The 19157-nt window shown below is 42.7% G+C and overlaps 1 protein-coding gene across 1 annotated transcript in view; it reads left to right on the plus strand.

Annotated features, from left to right (window-relative positions):
• Nucleotides 1–19157, plus strand: part of LOC132823640 (synaptic vesicle membrane protein VAT-1 homolog-like) — a 196775-nt gene that overhangs the window by 66685 nt on the left and 110933 nt on the right. Inside the window, exons 5-7 of the mRNA XM_060837577.1 lie at nt 12647–12750; nt 12906–12961; nt 14969–15163. Coding sequence (XP_060693560.1) covers nt 12647–12750; nt 12906–12961; nt 14969–15163 — 355 coding nt within the window. The remainder of the gene's footprint in view (nt 1–12646; nt 12751–12905; nt 12962–14968; nt 15164–19157) is intronic.

The raw sequence follows: 19157 nt of genomic DNA on the forward strand, positions 1-19157 counted from the left end.
TGAGGAGAAATTTCTTCACGCAAAGAATAGTGAACCTAGGGAATTCTCTTCAACCGGTCAAGGCCAAAATATTAAATGTTTTCAAGGAAGTGTTAAATGTAGTTTTCAGGGCTAAAGGATTCAAAGTGTTTTGGGAAAAAGCAGGAACTGGGCAATGAGTTGGATGATCAGCCATGATTGCATTGATTGCTGAGCAGGCTTGAAGGGCTGAATGGCCTACCCTGCCCCAATCTCGATCTTCCCATGGCATTCACAGTTGGGATTTTGGAGAGGTTAAGAGGAAAAGATAAAAAGCTGGAAATTTGAAGTCCAAGTTTTCAATCAAGTTTTGAATCACCTATCCAAATCTTACTGTCTTGACATCCATTTCTCTGTGAGGAATACTTTGGGATTTTTCAATAATAATCTCAACAATAGCAACAACAGTTACTTGAATTTATTTGCACCTATAATGTCCTCAGGTACTTCCCTGAAGTGTTGTCAGACGCAGCTCAAAAGAAGGAAAAAGATATTAGAAGTGAGCAAGTTAAAAACGCTGATCCATGTTTTAAGGATGGGACTTTATAATATGGGGCCTAGACAGCCAAAGGTTTGATAACCAATAGTGAAACAAAGCGAATCTGTAGTCCCCAAGATGACCAAGTTGGAGGAACAAAGTCATCTTTGAGGTTTCTAGGATTAGAGGAGATGTTCTATTGGATGAGGCCATGGAAAGCTGTAAACAACATGAAGATAAAAATTTTACATTTGAGGCATTGGTGAATCAAGAGATGTCTGAGGCAGGTTTTTCACACACTGGGTGGTGAGTGCCTGGAATGCACTGCCAGAGGAGGTGGTGGAAGCAGACACAATACCAGCATTCAAGAAGCACCTGAGCGAATATATGAATAGGAAAGGAATAGAGGGATCTGAATCCTGTAAATTAGCACAGTTTTTAAAATGGAAGGCAAAATATGTCACCCACAGGCTTGGAGGTCTGAAAAGCCTTTTCCTGTGCTGTATTGTTCTTTGTTCAATCATGGGGATGATGGGTGAGGTCGTTGTTTTGGGTTATGACATTGGGTGAAGGGATCTGGATGAGCCAATGATGGGGGAGGATGGCCAGGAGGTCATTGAAATTATTGAGTTTGTTTGTGACAAAGGCTGAGTGAGATTCCAGCAGAAGATAGACTGGGGCAGGAATAGAGTCAGTTAACAAAGGAGGTGGACGTTGGTATTAGTGAGATTATGAGTTTGGAAGCTCAGATTGCCATTAAGGTTACAAAATGTCTGATCCAGCTGGATTCACAGTTTCGAGAACAAATATTACTGGTGCTTAACATGCAAATAAAACATAATAAATGAACAAACATCTAGCTCAGAGATATTGACACTACCCATTGCACTATAACAACTTTTATTTTATTTCCACAGCAAAGTTCTTCACTTTGCTCTGGTTTCCTTTTTCCTTTGGTACCTTATCCCATCCTGCTTTGTCCCATGTCAACATTTCCAATTTCTCATTTAGTAATGTCCTCTCCTCCACTGACTCAAGTGCCCAGAACTCCCTTCATTCCTGGAACTCTGTCTGCTTGGCACCACCATCCACTTAATCCCCAGTTACCTCTATTCCTGTACTCTCAATTTTCTTACTCGACCCCTTACTTCCTTATTCTCTTCTCCATGAGCAATCTTATTTGTTTCCCATCTCACCCCCCCAACCCATCCCTTTTGGCTAGCAAAGTACTTGCAACTCAGATGCCAACCATTTGGCCCAACAACACTGTCACAAGTCTACACTTCCTTCTACCTTTCTTCACCTGACCACATTGACATATTCTTCAATTTCTTTTCCTTCCTGCACTTACGTAGCTTTTCATTAAATACACTTCTGCTGTTTGCTATGACTACTCTTTGATTCATTCTCATGACTGTCTGGTAGAGATGTTTCTTGTGAATTCCCAATGGATCAGTCACCTATCATACTTATTTTGTGAAAAATTCTTTTTGTCTACATTATCAAATCCTTTTATAATCTTGAAGCCCTCTACTGAGATCATCCCTTGGTTGAATCTTGAAGTAGCTGAAGATTCCAGGACCACGAGGCAGGGTGAGGTTAGCCCCTGGCCTCAGTTCCCTCCCCCATCCTCACTGGGAGCTCATTCTTCGTCTGACACATATAAAAGATTAGATTCCCTACAGTATGGAAACAGGCCCTTCGGCCCAACAAGTCCATACCAACCCTCGAAAGATTAACCCACCCAGACTCAGTCTCCTACCCGATATTTATCGTGACTAATGCACACAACACTCTGGGCGATACAGCATGGCCAATTCACCTGACCTGCACATATTTGGATTGTGGGAGGAAACCGGAGTACCCAGAGGAAATCCACGCAGACATGTGGAGAACATGCATACTCCACACAGACAGTTACCCAAGGTGGGAATCAAACCCGGGTCCCTGGCGCTGTGAGACAACAGTGCTAACCACTGAGCCACCATGCCACCCTGGCAATGGTGATGGCTGTCCCTATGTCAATGACACTCCCTGGACCACAGGTGATGACGGCTTGAGATACATAATAAAAGTTGAGGAGTGTGGTTCTGGATAAGCTCAACCGGTCAGGCTGCATCCGAGGAGCAGGAAAATCGATGTTTCAAGCATAATCTCTTCATCAGGAATGAGGCTTGTGGCCCAAGGGGACTGAGAGATAAATAGGAGGGGGGTAGGGATGGGGAGAAAGTATTTGAGAATGCGATAGGTAGATGAAGTTGGGGGTGAAGATGCTAGGTTGGAGAGGAGGGTGGAGCGGATAAGTAGGAAGAAAGATGGACAGGTAGGACGGGTCAAGAGGATGGTAGCAAGTTGGAAGGTTGGATCTGGGATAAAGTGGGGGGGAGGGGAAATAAGGACACTGGTGAGATCCACATTGGTCCCATGTGGTTTCCAAGATGGAAGATGAGGCGTTCTTCCTCCAGGTGACAGGTGGCTAGGGTTTGGCATGGAGGAGGCCCAGGACTTGCCTGTCTTTGGTGGAGTGGGGGTGTAGTTAAAGTATTCAGCTATGTGTTTCATGCATGTGTCCTGGAGATGCGCTCTGAAACATTCCATGAAACAACCTGACCGCCCCATGGTACTCTGATCTCCAGCATCTGCAGTCCTCACTTTCTCCTATATGTAGTAAAAGGCCTGATCACAGTCCATCCTCCCCATCCCCACAACCTGCTATCCAACAGTGACCTGTTGTGGTCTCGAGCAAGGCTTTCAACGGAACATTGCCTCCAATCATCAGGGTGCTTCTGCCCCTTTAATATTCCATAGCTACTTTCATATTGCAATTCCATCGGATTCGCTTCCGCCAGGAATATTAAAGGGGTTCCCAAATTTTCTGATCAGCCCCATCTCGTAGAAATGTGTTAGAGTTGAGGTGAACTTAGAGGTCTTTGCAAATATCCAATCCATACCTCGCCTCACCCCATGAAGAAGAAACAAAAGCAGAAACTGCTGGCAAATCTCAGCAGTGTGATTGGGGCAGCATGGCAGCTCAGTGGTTAGCACTGCAGACTCACAGCGCCAGAGACCTGGGTTCAATTCCAGCTTCAGTCGACTGTTTGTATGTAGTGTGTACATTCTCCCTCTGTCTCCGTGGGTTTCCTCCGGCTGCTTTGGTTTCCTCCCATAATCCAAAGATTTGCAGGTCAGGTGAATTGGCCATGTTAAAGTGCTCATAGTGTTGAGGGATGTGTAGGTTAGGTGATTTGTCAGCAGTAAATGTAGAGCAATAGGGTCTGGGTGGGTTACTCTTCGGTGGGTCGGTGTAGACTTGTTGGGCCAAGGGCCTGTTTTCACACTGTATGGATTTTATATATAATAGGACTGGCAGCATCTGTGGAGAGAAATCAGAGTTAACATTTTGGGTCCAGTGATACTTCTCCAGCATCTTTCTTTGCTGGACCAAAGCATTAACTCTGATTTCTCTCCACGGATGCTGCCAGACCTGCTGAGATTTGCCAGCAGCTTCTGTTTTTACTTCAGGTTTCCAGCATCTCCAGTTCATAGAGGTGAATCCTGCAGTAGATGTCCAAACCTGTTGTATATTGTGTATTGTCAGTAAGGATTCAAGGAACTAATTAGCCAGGAACCACTTGTGGCTTTTTAAAAAATTCTGTTATGGGATGTGGGTGACACTGACTGGGCCAGCGTTTATTGTCCGTCCCTAGTTGCCCTTGAGAAGGTGGTGTTGAAGTGCCATCTTGAAGCGCTGCAATCCAGGTTGACCCACAATGCCTTTAGGGAGGGAATTCCAGAACTTTGACCCAGCAGCAATGAAGGAACGGTGATGTATTTCCAAGTCAGAATAGTGAGTGGCTTGGGGGGAATCTTGCAGGTGGTGGTGTTTGTATTCATCTGCTGCCCTTGTCCTTCTGCATGGAAGTAGTCGTGGGTGTGGAAAGCGCAGTCTAAGGATTTTTGCAGTGCATCTTGTACATAGTACGCACTGCTGCTACTGAGAATTGGTGGTGGAGCGAATGGATGCTTGTGGATGTGCTGCCAATCAAGTGGGCTGTGTTGTTCTGGATGGTGTCAAGCTTCTTATTGTTGGAGCTGCTCCATCCAGCCAAGTGGGAAGTATTCCATCACACCTCTGACTTGTGCCTTGTAAATGATGGACAGGCTCTGGGAATTTTAGACGTGAATTATTTCCCAGAGTATTCCGAGCCTTTGACTTGCTCTTGCAGCCACTGTGTTATTGTGGTGAGTCCATTTGAGTTTCTGGTCAATGCCAGGATGTATGCATTGTATGTGTAAATGCTTCAGTGGGCAACATTCACAGCCACATTGAAGAGTGATTGACTCTGTCATATGATACTGACCTAAGCAGTTGTCATTCAGCATGAGAAGTTTTTACTAAATGTATAAAATTCCAGTAGGACTAGATAGTAAACAAAGGAAGGATGTTCCTCATGACCCGAGAGCCCCAAACCAGGGGTCAGAGTGTAGGAATGTGAGATAGACCATTTAGAACTAAGATGAGGATAAATTTCTTCACCCAAAAAGTTATGAAACTGTGAAATTCTTATACCTGCTGCTAAGAGCGATTGAGACCAAACGTTGAATACTTCCAGGATGGGGTTAGATATAGTTCTTGGGACTCAAAGGATCAAGGGGTATGGAGAAAAAGGGCAACAGTGTACTGATTTGAATAATGGGCCTAGATTGCATTGGATGGTGGAACAGGCTCGAAGGGCTGAATCGCCTACTCCTGTTCTTATTTCCAATGTTTCTAAGAGCTGTAACCTTTACAAGCCTAAAATGTCATTGTTTCAAACATCCAACAACCAAATGATAGCCAAAAAAACACCAGCCAAAGGATGAAGCATGTCCTTGAGTATTTAAGGCAGAGCTTCCACTGTCAAGCAAATGGATTGGAAGATGTTGTTTAAGAAAACTTGGATGTTCTCCATAAATGAACAAAATAAATTGCAGTCACTCGGCAGCGACGAGGAAAACGGATGTTCCAGGGCTGTGGGCTGCAATATCTTTCACCTCAGGGATGTTTGTTTTAAACTTTCATCAAGGCAGATAGGCTAATTCGATGTCTTTTAAGAAACTTTGCTGCAACAAATTAAAGCAATTTCAAAACCATTCTCAACTCAGCTTAAAAGTGGTCTCAAATTGGACATTATCTTGTGTTTATTAAAGAATCTCACTTTGTCAGCATTATGCTGGCTAAATAATATATGAAAAAGAGACACTGGATAATTGATTCATAATATAATCATCAGGGAAATACATCATGATATTCATGAGTACCAGTGAGTAACTGGAACGTATCAAGATTACTTGTGACTGTTTTAATAGCAACAAGACATTATGGGATACCTAAAACCCAATCTGCCAAATTTCCTTAAAACTTTAATTACTCTTATTTTAATTCTTTAGCTCCTTTATCCTTTCACTTTGTTCCTTCTAGTGCTCTGTTCTTTCTCTTCCTTCTCAGTTCCCTTCCCCCTTCTTTCCTTTCTGCTTCTATATCTCCTGCTTCCATCCTTTCTAAATCTCTCCCACTTTCCTCTTTCCTTTCCTGGTGTCTCTGTTTTCCTGACTCACCCTGCTCTTTGTTAATCCAGCTCTGATTAATTCACCATTTCTAAACACATGCACACAGCAAGTTGGAAGAAGACTGTGTGTTTCACTCAGATGAAAGTTCCTACCTTAGTCTATGTTTTCCTGTTTTTCTTCATTCACCTAGACTTAGAAGGTTCCCATATTTAGTGACACAATAGGCAGCCATAGCAGATGCATATGTTTGCTAGTTCTTCCAGGAGCAGGTCACCGGTCTGTTACCAGAAGCTATATTTGAAGGATGTCACTCTGCAGGAGAAAGTGAGGACTGCATATGCTAGAGATGAGAATCGAAGAGTGTGGTGCAGGAAAAGCACAGCCAGTCAGGCAGCATCCGAGGAGCAGAAGAGTCAACGTTTTGGGCATAAGCTCTTCATCAGGATTCATTCTGCATCAAGCATAGGCTGATAATCAACCATTTTTGTTGCATTGTGAATGCACGTTGTGTTCCCATCAAATACATGAGTGCAACTCATACCTGAAACTCTAATCTCTGGTTCAGAGCCATTGTCGCTATCTACTGCACTAGGAGAATTTACATCTTGTTTTATCACTTTCCTTCAGCTTTCCCTTTCTTTTCGTCCCTCACCCCAACACGCTTTGTCTCAGGTCAATTTCTCCAACCACCCATTTAGTACAGTCTTCCCCTCCACTTACCCAATTTCCCAGTCCTCGTTTTTTGCTCTCATTTGGCCTACTTTTGCTGTTATGTAGAAAAAGACAATGTGGTTGAGGAGTATACTGAGATAGAGGCTACTGGTCTAGATGGGATTGAGGTTCACAAAGAGGAGTTGTTAGCAATTCTGGAAAGTGTGAAAATAGATAAGCCCCCTGTGCCGGATGGGGTTTTTCCTAGGATTCTCTGGGAAACCAGGGAGGAGATTGATGAGTCTTTGGCTTTTGATTTTATGTCGTCATTGTCTATAAGAATAGTACCAAAAGCCAGGAGGATCGCAAACGTTCCCTTGTTCAAGAAGGGGAATAGAGGTAACCTGGGTAACGAGCGAGCCTTAATTCAGTTGTGGGTAAAGTGTTGGAAAGGATTAAAGGAGATAGGATTTATAATCATCTAGAGAGGAATAAGTTGATTAGAAGTAGTCAACATGAGGGGAGGTCATGCCACACAAACCTTATTGAGTTCTTTGAGAAGGTGACCAAACAAATAGCTGAGGGTAAATCAGTTGATGTGACGTACGTGGATTTCAATAAGGCATTTGAAAAGGTTCCTGAAGGTATGCTATTGCACAAAATATGGAAGCATGGGATTGTGGGTGATTTAGCTGTCTGGATCATAAATTGGCTATCTGAAAGAAGACAGAGGGTTGATGGGAAATATTCATCCTGGAGTTCAGTTGCAAGTGGGGTATCATAAAGATCTGTTTTGAGTCCTCTGCTGTTTGTCATTTTTGTAAATGACCTGGATGAGGGAATAGAAGGATGAGTTAGTAAATTTGCTGTTGAGACTAAGGTCAGTATAGTTGTGGATAGTGCTGAAAGATGTTGCAGGTTACAGAGAGACATAGATAAGCTGCAGAGCTGGGCTGAGAGGTGGCAAATGGAGTTTAATGTGGAAAAGTGTGAGGCGACTCACTTTGGAAGGAGTAACAGGAATGCAGAGTACTGGGCTAATGGTGAGATTCTTGGTAGTATGGATGAGCAGAGGGTATTCGATGTCCAGGTACATAGATCCTTGAAAGTTGTCACCCACGTTGATAGGGTTGTTAAGGAGGCATACGATGTGTTAGCTTTTATTGGTAGAGGGATTGGATTTGGAACCATGAGGTCATACTGCAGCTGGACAAAACTCTGGTGATGCACTTGGAGTATTGCATACAGTTCTGGTCACTGCATTATAGGAAGGATGTGGAAGGTTTGGAAAGGGTTCAGAGGAGATTTACCAGGAAGTTGCCTGGTATGGAGGGAAGGTCTTATGAGGAAAGGCTGAGGGACATGAGGCTGTTTTTGTTGGAGAGAAGAAGGTTGACAGGTGACTTAATAGAGATATATAAGATAATCAGAGGGTTAGATAGGTGGACAGTGAGAGCCTTTTTTCTCGGATGGTGATGACTAGCACGAGGGGATATAACTTAAATTGAGGGGTGATAGATATAGGACAGATGTCAGAGGTAGCTTCTTTACTCAGAGAATAGTAGGGGTGTGGAATGCACTGCCTGCAAAAGTAGTAGACTCACCGACTTTCAGGACATTTAAATGGTTATTGGATAGACATATGGACGAGAACTTAATGGTGTAGGTTAGGTGGGCTTCAGATTGATTTCACAGGTCGGCGCAACATCGAAGGTTGAAGGACCTGTACTGTGCTGTTATGTTCTATGTTACTTGGCAAGAGGTAGGCAACAATACTGTCTACTGTAGAGACCAAAGATAGATGATTCAACTAAGCATTAGTAATATTGATAGCACTGCATGAGCCAAACTAAAAATGTCTGGTAGAAGCGGGTAATTGAAGAAATATTACTGAATGTATCTGATATACTTACAGGAAATTCATATATTTATAAGTTGTTTTAATATTTTATGAGCAGATCTGCACAGAATTGTACAAGGTGAGTTAGAGGATATATTGACAAATTTGACAAAGACATTGTGGCATTAAGCTTTTGCAGGCAATCAAGGAAAGTCTTCCCATCTTCTCAGGCAATTGTAGATCAGTCTTTTGAGCTGTGCCCACATCCCAGGAGTAACTGAAGGAACTTCAAGTGTTTTGGAATTGTTTCATTAACACTGTAGAACACAAAGGAAGGGCACTTCTAAGTTTAAAAGCCTCATGGTTAATAGGACAGGAGGTAATTGGGAGGATCATACCTCATTGTGTGGGATCTTTAATCAGGATCCATGTTTTCAGAGTTCTGATTTGCAACACACTACTGAGTGTAGACTTTGTGAAGCCCTTGCTAAGCTTGTGATTTTTCTCGTAATCAGAACCATATCATGTAGACCTCACTGTCTATTTACATTAACCTTCCCCAGTCCATGGCTGCAAGCTGGAATTAATGTAAGATTAAGATTCAAATTGGCTATGTCTCAGTTGAGGGTCAGAACAGTCCCAAGAGCTGAATGAGTTCCTTCAGTTGCTGTAAAAGAGAATTACCTTCCAGCAGCTTATTTGGCACTGAATGAAGGCTCTTTCTCAATGGAGTAAAGCAAGGCAGCTTTCTCTAATATTAAAGCCAGAATTTAATGGCCCCACCCCAAGGCAGATTTGTTGTTGGGGAATGCATTCAATTTGGACAAGAGGGTGATGCTTGAGGACCACTTTCCTCCAAGTTATGTCCAGGATAGGAAGGCCCAGTTAAAGGCTGCTTCAGGCACTCATTCCACCATAAGCAGAGGGGGAGAAGCTGCACTGTGCAAGAAGTCTGAAAAGTAAATCCTTCAGTGGTGCTGGCCGCCCTTACTTTCATTCTGTGTTTGAGGGACGCGGAGTCAAGAAGGCAGAGCTACCGAAAACCAGCCCTGCCCTCGGTGCTAACTCCGCCTCCCTGTGTCTCATGTGACCCAACGTCCCATTATCACTCATCTGGGAATCTTTGTGATTGTAGACCTTGGGTGGGTATATTACCAGCAACAGCCCAATGCCTCTGATTACCCAACGAATCTTGGCAGTGGTTTGGAGAGAGTATGATTTTTGCATCTATGGTCCTTATGTCCCACTGCTGTCCAGCTACCTGCCTGAATAGCACCAGTGCTGTGGGCTTTCATAAATGTAGGTGCAGTGGACTTCTTTTCAGTCACACCCCTATTGGCTACATTAAACTGTGATATTCAGAGGTACAATTTCTTCTTTCAAGAAGATTCGGTCATTTTTATGATGCCCAAAAACCCATTAGCTTGTCTGCAGGCTGAAATAAATCTGTTAATCTGCTTTGTTTATGATAAAATTAAAATCACACAACACCAGGTTATAGTCCAATGGGTTTATTTGGAAGTATTAGCTTTCAGAGCGCTGCTCCTTCAGGAAACTAGTGGGGCAGGATCATCCCAGTTACCCCAGAACCTCCATATCATTGTTGATGATAAACCTTACCAAAACAGGTTTTCTACCTCGGGGATGAATCCAGGATTATATAGCGTGGAAGCAGGCCATTCAGCACATTGAGTCCACATTAATCCTCGAACGAACATCTCACCCAGACTACCTTATAACATTGCATTTTCCACCTAATCTCCCTACTTTGGACTGTAGGAGGAACCCATGTAGAAAAGGGGAGAATGTGCAAACTCCACATGGACAGTTGCCCAAAAATGGAATCGTACTCAGTGAGGCAGCAGTGCTAACCACTGAGCCACCATGCTGTCCCACTTGGACAGGCTGTATAATAATTTTGTTGCCAGTTCCTCATTGCCCTTGAGAAGGTGTTGGTGAGTTGCCTTTTTGAACAACTGCTCTGATTAGGCACCCACAGTGTTGTTAGGGAACTCATTCCAGGATTTTGACTCAGCAACAGTGAAGAAACGCTCAGTATAATTTCAAGTCAGAATGGTGTTGCACTTGGAAGGGGACTTGCAGTTAGTTTCCATACATCTGTTAACCTTGTTTTGCGAGACGGTGGAGGTGGCTGGTTTGAGGAGTGCTGTCAGAGGAGCTTTTTCAAATTGTAACAGTGCATTTTATGTATTGTACACCCTGCTGCCACTGTGCATCTCGTGGAGGGTGGGAATTTTGAAGAGAGTGGCAGGGCTGTGAATAAATGAACTATGTAACAAAAGGAATCCCATGGAGGGACATAGAGTCATAGAATCATAGAGATGTACAGCATGGAAACAGATCCTTCGGTCCAACCCCTCTATGCTGACCAGATATCCCAACCCAATCTAGTCCCACCTGCCAGCACCTGGCCCATATCCCTCCAAACCCTTCCTATTCATGTACCCATCCAAATGCCTCTTAAATGTTGCAGTTGTACCAGCCTCCACCACATCCTGTGGCAGCTCATTCCATACACGTACCACCTTCTGCGTGAAAAAGTTGCCCCTGAGGTCTCTTATATCTTTCACCTCTCACTCTAAACCTATGCCCTCTAGTTCTGGACTCCCCGATCCCAGGGAAAAGACTTTGCTTATTTACCTATCTATGTCCCTCATAATTTTGTAAACCTCTATAAGGTCACCCCTCAGCCTCCGATGCTCCAGGGAAAACAGCCCAGCCTGTTCAGCCTCTCCCTGTAACTCAAATCCTCCACCCCTGGCAACATCCTTGTAAATCTTTTCTGAAGCCTTTCAAGTTTCACAACATCTTTCCGATAGGAAGGAGACCAGAATTGCACGCAATATTCCGACAGTGGCCTAACCAATGTACAGCTGCAACCTGACCTCCCAACTCCTGTACTCAATACTCTGACCAATAAAGGAAAGCATACCAAACACCTTCTTCACTATCCTATCTACTTGCGATTCCACTTTCAAGGAGCTATGAACCGGCACTCCAAGGTCTCTTTGTTCAGCAACACTCCCTAGGACCTTACCATTCAGTGTATAAGTCCTGCTAAGATTTGCTTTCCCAAAATGCAGCACCTCACATTTATCTGAATTAAACTCCATCTGCCACTTCTCAGCCCATTGGCCCATCTGGTCCAGATCCTGTTGTAATCTGAGGTAACCCTCTTCGCTGTCCACTACACCTCCAATTTTGGTGTCATCTGCAAACTTACTAATTGTACCTCTTATGCTCGCATCCAAATCATTTATGTAAATGACAAAAAGTAGAGGACCCAGCACCGATCCTTGTGGCACTCCACTAGTCACAGGCCTCCAGTCTGAAAAACAACTCTCCACCACCACCCCCTGTCTTCTACCTTTGAGCTAGTTCTGTATCCAAATGGCTAGTTCTCCCTGTATTCCACGAGATCTAACCTTGCTAATCAGTCTCCCATGGGGAATCTTGTCGAATGCCTTCCTGAAGTCCATATAGATCACATCTACTGCTCTGCCCTCATCAATCTTTTTTGTTACTTCTTCAAAAAACTCAATTAAGTTTGTGAGACATGATTTCCCATGCACAAAGCCATGTTGACTATCCCTAATTAGTCCTAGCCTTTCCAAATACATGTACATCCTGTCCCTCGGGATTCCCTTCAACAACTTGCCCACCACCCAGGTCAGGCTCCCCGGTCTGTAGTTCCCTGGCTTGTGTTTACTGCTTAAACAGTGGCACTATGTTAGCCAATCTCCAGTCTTCCGGCGCCTCACCTGTGACTATCGATGATACAAATATCTCAGCAAGAGGCCCAGCAATCAGTTTGTGATTGAGTTGGATGATAGAACTCCAGTTTCTCTGTGATGGCTGATGTTACCAGTTGTCAATGTGTATGCAGTGACTTTGAGAGCATTACTGATGGCACAGTAAGAAATCTGAGACTGTTTTGTATTTTTGTAACATTAAGCCCGTGGAGTTGGTGATAGAACATTGGTACGGAGCAGATGATGGAAATGGCCTCTTAATCCAAGGTAAATTCTATAGAAGTCTCGGTCCAAACATAGGCTATGTAGTAAGGTCTATTTGTGGTTCTGCTATAGAATTTCTCCCGATGGAGTCGACATTGTCCTGGATTGCCTGTGTGGTGAAAATACTGGGAAGGGTCTTGGGCTCTTGAAACCACTTGGAACATACATTCTGTACGGTAAGTAGTGTACTGGTTCACACCCAGTGAGTACTTCAGTCTGAGCATGTTTGAGAAGCACGTATTTAAATAATAAATGGATTGTGTAGTTGCATTAATGTGAAAGAATATTCGTGTCTTGCAAGCATTACAATCATGTATTCACCAAATTCCAGGCTCATCAAATATGGTTACCGGAGAAACAAAAAGCTTCTTCAGCTTTGCCAAATCAGTAAGTATTAAAAAAAATTAAAAATTAAGTAGTAAGTTGAATATTGGCTTGCTGTGCAGAATGCGTATATGTCTGTGTTATGTGTGCAGTTATGTTATTTTTGGTAGCAGGGCAAGAAATTTCTAGCTCATCCCTTTAATGTTTTGTAACTCCGCTATGTTCTAATCCATAACATTTAGCTTCCACCAAAGAATTCACTCGAGCCACTCGTTGTTGCCCACACCAAAAGATCTAAAGAAGCTTAAACAATTTAATCTCTTAAACTACTGGAAGATACTAGGGATCTCCATTTTCCCTGGGATGACTGATGTTCATCAGTTATCAATGTGCATTCAGTGACAGTGAAAACATTATTAACAGCACAGTAAAAACATTGAGGCTTTGAGAATATTTTGTACTTCTGTGACATTAAGCTAAACAGCAATAATAAACACAATTCCAATTTTATTTACGAAGAAAATATTTTACTTGTACTCTCTGCTTTCTGAAGATTACACAGACTTTTACAGCACAGAAACATTTGACACAATAGGTTTACTTTTTGTATATTTGTTCGTAGTAGGCAGAGGATAGACAGCATTCAACTAACCCTTCCTTGCAAAACCCAATCTACTTTTAGATGTGATTTCATGATTGGGCAACACTTGCTGAATAACCCTCAATTCCACCATAGATAACAAATTAACCGGTCGTAACACATTTACACTTACTTCAGATGCCACGACTTGCTCTTTATGACCAACGGAATGTGTTCAAACATTGTATCCTTTCTAATTTACCTGTGAGCTTGGGAGATCCGATAGTATCTCTTTGCTTTCTGCAATCAGAATCAACTTTACAATGACTAAGCACTCTTTTCTCAGTCATATAAATTGCTGTGATCATTTGAAATTTAGCATTCTTAGATGTTTTCTGATGTGTGCAAGATAAAAGGTAAGACAGAAGGAGGCCATTCAGCCTGTGTGCTGGATCTCCAGATAAGAAATGTACCTAGTTCCATCCCTCCACCTTCTCCCATGTTAGCTAATGTTCATGTCTGTATTACCAAGAGACTACTTATTTCTACATGTCTACCTAATGTGCACTCTCCTGGGGAGGCAGGCCAGTGGTTGGTAATATGAGGCTGTGCAGATATAATTCAATCTCCATTTTGAAGCCATGTATCCTGTCATGTTTTCATATATTTACATGATTTTAGTTTACCACCTACAGTTAAGTTAAAACCAGAATTAATTTGTGAAGGAAGGAAGAAAAACAAAGAGTTTTCATGATAAATTGGAAGAAAAATTGACACCAAAAGTGAAAATGTGACAACAAGAAATTACGTTTTGTCTACAGGAAGTGAATGTGAACATATTTTATTTACTATATTAAGTTGCAATCCCTGGCTAATCACCTAGTTGAGGCAAATACTTTTAAGCGAATGATAAATAGATAGATAGATAGACAGACAGAAAGACCGAAGGTCGGACAGATGGATGGATGTTACAAAGAAAGGAATACAGATCATGCTGATGGGGTGACATGAATTAGGAGAAGGAGAGGCTTGTGTGGGGCATAAATACCAGCATGGAGCTGTCGGGCTGAATGGCTTACTTCCTTGCTATGTCCTCATTGTATCTTGACTCTTGAACATAAATGTTCAAAGCTAACTCCCTCACACACTGCATCTTGATGAACCCTTTATTTTGATGCCCTGTTCACTTAAAATGAATTTTCTAAGTGCTCAAGCCCACCTTCAAAATATACACCTGCTTCCATTTTAAGAGTGCATTTGCTTCTTCTTTTATTTAGCCCAATAAGCTAGATTCATTAAACCATAGCCCGTGTTGTACCTGTAAGCTAGTTTATAAAAACCCTGTTGTGCTTGTAGCTCATTAGATCATAGTGTCATAGCGATGTCGTGCCTGTAATCATTGAACCATTGAATCTGTAACTCAAGGGATAAATGGAAGGATGGACTCAAGACCAGTTTAATGAAAGTGAACGTTCTTTTTCCTTTTTCAGTGGTGGCAAGTTGAGAAGGTGAACCCCATAAAACTCTATGAAGAGAACAAAGTCATTGCTGGATTTTCATTGCTTAACCTCCTCTTCAAACAAGGCCGTGGAGCCCAAGTGAAAGCAGTGATAGATAAGCTCATGTTGCTGTATAAGGAGAAGAAGATCAAACCTTTAGTGGATTCATTATGGGCTCTGGAGGAGGTAAGGAAGTCAAGTTGTATATACTGTGTGTTCGTGGATGAGCTGCAAGACCAGCTCTCTCAAATCATAGTAATTCGACTTGTGTTCAGTAGCAATGGGTCCACCCAGAGTATTCTGCTAACCAGTGCAATTTTCTTGTAGTTGGCTGTGCCAGTGTGAAAGATAGCAAAATCTTTAACACATGTCTTCTCGAAAAGTATGAACAATGGAACTCAAATCTGTTTGTGGAATTAGCTATTATATAGACCATAATAATGAGGAAGCCAAGTCTCCATTGATTTCACCTGTAACAATTCTTTTAATGAAATTCTTTGGCACATTAATTTGCAGAGAAACTGCATACTAATGAGAGAAGTCAGCAGTTCATGTCGTTTTTGTTATAATTTAAAGTCAGATTGCTCATAACTAGTGGATGCAACACTTAGGAAAAATATTTTTCTTTTGTTATTAGCCCATTTTCAATTGTACTGTTAAAACTGTACCACGTTATGACTCTCATGAGGGCAAATAACTAAACATGGATTGCATTAAGGAAGTTTGTGTTGGTCGGTGCTGTGCAATATTGTTGAACTCCAGGAAGCAGGTGTTTTTTGTGTTTCCCTCTGTCAAAGGCATAATGTTCTGTGGTTAACTGTGCATGTCAATCAATTAGATTACGGTATGGTTTTTTGATTTATTTAATGTTCTTTGCTTTCTGTGCAAAGTTTTATAAAGATGTAAAAAAAAATGCTTGGTTTGACATTACTTCATATTAAGGAGAAAGTGAGGACTGCAGGTGCTGGAGAATCAGTGTGGAAAAGGGTGGCGCTAGAAAAGCACAACAGGTCAGACAGCATCCCAGGAGCAGGAGAATCATTCCTGATGAAGGGCTTATGCCCGAAACGTTCACTCTCCTTGTCCTGGGATGCTGCCTGACCGGCTGTGCTTTTCCAGCACTAACCTTTTCGATTACTTTATATTAACAATGATTTCTGTTGAACCCAGTGGAATTTGCTTGACGTTTATCATTGTGGTCAGTACTGTGAAAGCGTCATAGGAATTGCCCTCATATAAATGTTACGTCTCCCTAATCTCATTCTATCATATAGTGCAACCTTGATTTGTACATTATGTTATTCATCTCACCACAAGATAAGAAAATCAACTATTTTATTCAGGGTTCAGGGAATTTCAGACACTTAGCAGAAGTAAATGAATGAACATTTGCAAACTGGGTATGATGAGGTGAAATCCTATGCCCTCAATCTTGGTGGATTTGGTTGGTGTGGGGGCATTTATTCGAGTGGGAGGATGGCAGTGACCGAGGGCTGTTGAGGCTGAATCGTTAATCGTTAAAGCTGAGATAGACAGGTTTTTGGTCAGTAAACGAATCAAGGTCTATAGGGAAAAGACAGGAAAGTGGAGTAGAGGATTATCAAATCAGCCATGATCTTACTGAATGATGGGGCAGAGTGAGTGGGCCGAATGGGCTACTTTAGTCCCTTCTTCTGGCCTTATATGGGGATAGCCTGTTCAGAAAGCCAATGGCTTGCACGATACTTGCCTTATGAACAAGGTGGCACTGATTGTATTGCCTCTATACTTTGGTGTCAGCAGTGATATCTTGAAGAGATCTCACTTGATCTCAAGGATCCATTTACATACTTTTGATTGGGAGTCAAGATCTGAGGCAATTTGTGCTTCTAGTCAATGAGAGGATCATAGCACTGCCAGGAAAGTGTCCATGCATGGAGGACATTCTTATTATGTTTACAAACCAGCTGAATGAGCAGGGAGTGGAAACTCTTCCTATTGTTAGATCTCATTGAGCAGTTGCTGAGAACCTTGATGACCACATGGATGACCAGCAACTGAGACCCCGCCCAATGATGGAAGCAAACCTATTGCCCCCAATTGTTCAGGGGCAATATCTATCTTTAAACAAATATGCTGTCCAGCTCTAGCAATGACGATATCAATGCCCAGTGAAATGCAATGGTGGAAGATGTGTCTAATCCCACAGCTGATTCTCAGTGGAATCCAGAAGTGAATCAGTTACTGGTCACATTTACGCTGACAGCTGCTGTCCTGGGAATATTGACCAGTTTGAGCTCTTTGAGAATAAGGGCTCAGATCTCTGTAGCTATCTGACTGGAGAGCTACAGTCTCCTGGGGCCCTAGTTTTCAGACATTCCCAGGTTGCTCCATCTTCGATATTTGATCCTCAGCGAAGGGTTCAGAATCAGTTACTTTCCTGTCCCTCTTTCCTCACTCGTGATATACTGGACTTGAAGCACTAACCCTGTTTCTCTCTTCAAAGATGCTATCAAGCCCACTGAATTTCTCTGACGTTCTGTGTTTGCTCATTACTCTTTTGCCCTCTGTCTGTGTTGCCAGCTAATGCCTACTCTATTCAAAGCCTAGATGCAGAGTGCCCACTCCCCTTGCCACCTTTGTGATGCCAAAGAACCAGTTCTCTCTCTGTTTTGTTTGATGGGTCATGGCAATGCCAAGTGCAGCTTAGACTGGCCATCAATTGTGTATTTGTTTGCCTTTGGTGAGCTGGCCTCTGCTGGATGTGTTACCAGTCCAGTACCTTGAAAACCAGAAGACCTAACCCAGTTGAAAGGAGTTTTCAAGATGTCCTAATTGGCCGTAATTTCTGTTCCACCTTCCAATCACACTGGCAGTCATTGCTAGTTCCAGAATTGGCACTTCAGGTCTTTTCCATTATCATCTCATAGAGTCACAGAGTTTTTAACTGCATGGAAAAAGAATTTTTTGCTTGTTGTGTTCACACTGATTATCTAACATTTATCCATTAGGATCCCATTTTCCTGCTTTTAACTGGTAGCCTTGTGCTATGGCATTTCAAGTGCTCAACTAAATACTTCTTAAAAACTTTGAGGGTTCCTGCTTCTGTCAATCTCTTAGGCAGCGAGTTCCAGATACCCACAACTCTTTGGGTCATAATGCAACAGGTTTATTTAAAATCAGAAGCTTTCGGAGTGCTGCTCTCTTGTGAGGTCAGGTTGCCTTTGCCACTTCACCTGATGAAGGAGCAGCACTGCTAAAGTTTGTGATTTTAAATAAACCAGTTGCACTATAGCTTGGTGTTGCGTGACCTCTAACAACACTGGCATCTCCACATCATCAGCTCTCTGGGTGAAAGACATTTTCCTCAAATTCCCTCTATATCCCGTGCTCCTTACCATCACACTATGCCCCTTGGTTGTTATCCATTGGACTAAGGGGAAATGTTTCTCCCTACCTGCCCTATTTATGCCCCTCATAACTTTCCACACCACAATCAACATGCACCACCTCCCCCCTCAACAATCCCCACTCAGCCTTCTGTGTTCTATGGAGAAGAACCCCAGCTAATCGAGGTTCTTTTTATTGCTGAATCATTCCAGCCCAGTCATCTGCCCATCTAATTCACTGGAAAAGGGTAGGGAAAGGTTCGGCACATTGGCACAGTGGTTAGCACTGCTGCCTCATAGCACCAGGGACCTGGGTTCAATTCCCAACTCCACACTGTCTGTGTGGAGTTTACACATTCTCCCCGTGTCTGTGTGGGTTTCTTCCCACTGCTCCGGTTTCCTCCCACAATTCAAAGATGTGCAGGTCAGGTGAATTGGCCATGTTAAATTGCCCATAGTGATAGGTGAAGGGATAAATGTAGCGGAATGGGCCTAGGTGGGTTGCTCTTCGAAGGGTTGGTGTGGCCTTGTTGGGCTGAAGGGCCAGTTTCCACACTGTAAGTAATCTAACCTAATCTGCCCATGAGGATGGAATAGTTAACCAGGAAACCACCAGTGAACTTCACTTCCTTAAAGGATGTCTCAAGCTCAGACACTGTGGGGAATCAGTTAATAGGAGGTCATAACCCCGGAGTGGAAATCCAGTTAAAAGTAAGCAAGAATACTTAGAAATAAATGTACGCGAGCTCTATTGTGAGGGATATGAAACAGGTCAGATGAGTCATTTATAAGCTTTTTTTTCTAATTTTTCC

This window comes from Hemiscyllium ocellatum, chromosome 17 (genome assembly GCF_020745735.1).
Source record: "Hemiscyllium ocellatum isolate sHemOce1 chromosome 17, sHemOce1.pat.X.cur, whole genome shotgun sequence".
Classification (NCBI taxonomy): domain Eukaryota; kingdom Metazoa; phylum Chordata; class Chondrichthyes; order Orectolobiformes; family Hemiscylliidae; genus Hemiscyllium; species Hemiscyllium ocellatum.